The sequence below is a fragment of the Hevea brasiliensis genome, chromosome 11 (assembly GCF_030052815.1).
Source record: "Hevea brasiliensis isolate MT/VB/25A 57/8 chromosome 11, ASM3005281v1, whole genome shotgun sequence".
Classification (NCBI taxonomy): Eukaryota; Viridiplantae; Streptophyta; class Magnoliopsida; order Malpighiales; family Euphorbiaceae; genus Hevea; species Hevea brasiliensis.
This window is the reverse complement of record NC_079503.1, coordinates 75,990,226-75,992,011: the sequence shown is the minus strand read 5'-3', so window position 1 is coordinate 75,992,011 and position 1,786 is coordinate 75,990,226. Positions and strand designations below refer to the sequence as shown.

Here is a 1,786-nt window from a genome sequence, read left to right as displayed (position 1 = left end):
GGAAACCCTACCCAATTAAGAATTGATGGGTTTTAAGATTGGTGCTTGTTATAAATAAAATTCATATAATTTATCTATAAATTTATATAAAATTTAATTAAATTTGCTCTCCCAAAAAAAAAAATTACAAGATATAAAATTTTGAAATATTTTTTGTTGAAACCAATAATATATAATTAATATACCTATCATTTACCAATTTTTGCCTAACTTTTGTCTACTATTGCTAGTCCTGAAATGACATCGTACGGACAATGTAAAAGGACAATGGAGGAATGAATTATACTCAATGCTGCAATTTGATTAATTTAATTTATTTAATTTGATTAATTTTTATACAGCCTTGGAATGGAGAATTAAAATTTTATGTGAAGGATTCTTGCCAAGGCAGCCGAGTGATAAATGAGTAGCTGGCCAGCCTAAATGTAAAGTTGATGGTCCAGGCAAGAGGACCTCTCTAATTAAGTAAATGGTATCTTCGACGGTGCATGTGATTTACCAAGAAGACGGTGGCCGGCGACTTCACTGACTCTCACCTACCCAATGCTTTAACCTCCACGCGGCGTTTCTACTCTTAATTTCTTGCAAATTACAAAAACCCACAAAAAACACAACACTCACAAACGTGACTCTTTCTCTTTTCAAATCTTTGACTTGGCCCTTGCCTAACTTCATCCCCAAGCTCTCTCTCTCTCTCTCTCTCTCTCTCTAGCCGTCAAGCGGCTGTGCATGAACCTCTCTCTATCCGCTTCCATTTGCTTGTGTATAAAACCACGCCTACCCTCCAAAAGAAACATTACAAAAATACACTATAATAAAGTCATCTCCTTCGTCCACACTACTTTCTCTGATTCAGCCAGACTTCAACAACGAAACCCAGAAACCATTTTCTCTCTTTTTAACCTTTCTGCTGCATCTATGGCTCGTTCCACTGCTCTGGCTCTCATTTTATTACTGGTATTTGCTGCATTTATGTCAAATATAGAGGGAAGGAAGATTTTTATGACTAATACAGGGAAAGACAACGAAAAGGAGAGTACCGTCCCTTCTTTGTTTGCAAGGTTGGTTCTCAGTGCCCTTCCTAGGGGCACAGTTCCATCTTCTTCTCCTAGCAAGAAGGGTCATGCCACACTAGATAATGAGCAGCTTTTCCAGAGGCATCTCGTTAGCATCGATCGGATTCTAAAGTCTGTTCCAAGCCCTGGTGTTGGCCATTAAGCCTCATATTCTTGAAAAGACAGTATCTGTTTTTGTCGCTACAATTTTCATAATTTTTTACTTCTTTTTCTTGTTTTCTGGTGAGTTAGACGTATACAGAAGTGTATAGATTACAGGGGGCTGTAATTCTCTTTCATTTCCTTTTTTTTTAGAAGGGATTGATTTACATGCATCCCTTCGCATGACTCCGAAATTTTTTAAACACTTGATTAAGCAGAATTTCAATTAACTAATTTTATGTATTTTATAGGAAAATCTCTCTAGGTATTTCTTGGCATGGCAATGTACTGGCAGATCTTTCATTTCGTTTCCTTTTCTTTCATTCTTTCCAATAGAAAATAGAGAAATCTTGAAAGAAGAAAAACATATATGGAAGGTGGATTGGAAGTGGTTAATTTGCTGAGGTCTACTTGTCAAGAAATGGCATGCCACTCAACACTAAATAATTTCGCCAAAGAAAGTAGTAAAGGCACCCCAAAGAAAGGCAATAAATGCTTGTAGGGACTCCATACATCGCAAGCCAAACTGCCTACTAGTATTTGTGAAAAGATTTTATAATCAGTGACCC

General features: G+C 36.7%; 1 protein-coding gene across 1 annotated transcript; it reads left to right on the top strand.

The window, feature by feature from the left end:
- Nucleotides 1–788: 788 nt before the first annotated feature.
- Nucleotides 789–1,529, top strand: LOC131170453 (precursor of CEP14-like). The gene has a single exon (XM_058129478.1). It carries the CDS (start codon nt 919–921, stop codon nt 1,216–1,218), a length of 300 nt encoding a protein of 99 aa, XP_057985461.1. The 5' UTR covers nt 789–918; the 3' UTR covers nt 1,219–1,529.
- The last annotated feature ends 257 nt before the right edge of the window (nt 1,530–1,786 follow it).

Coding starts and splice junctions, on each gene's coding strand:
- LOC131170453 (XM_058129478.1), top strand. CDS start 919: ATGGCTCGTTCCACTGCTCTGGCTCTCATTTTATTACTGGTATTTGCT.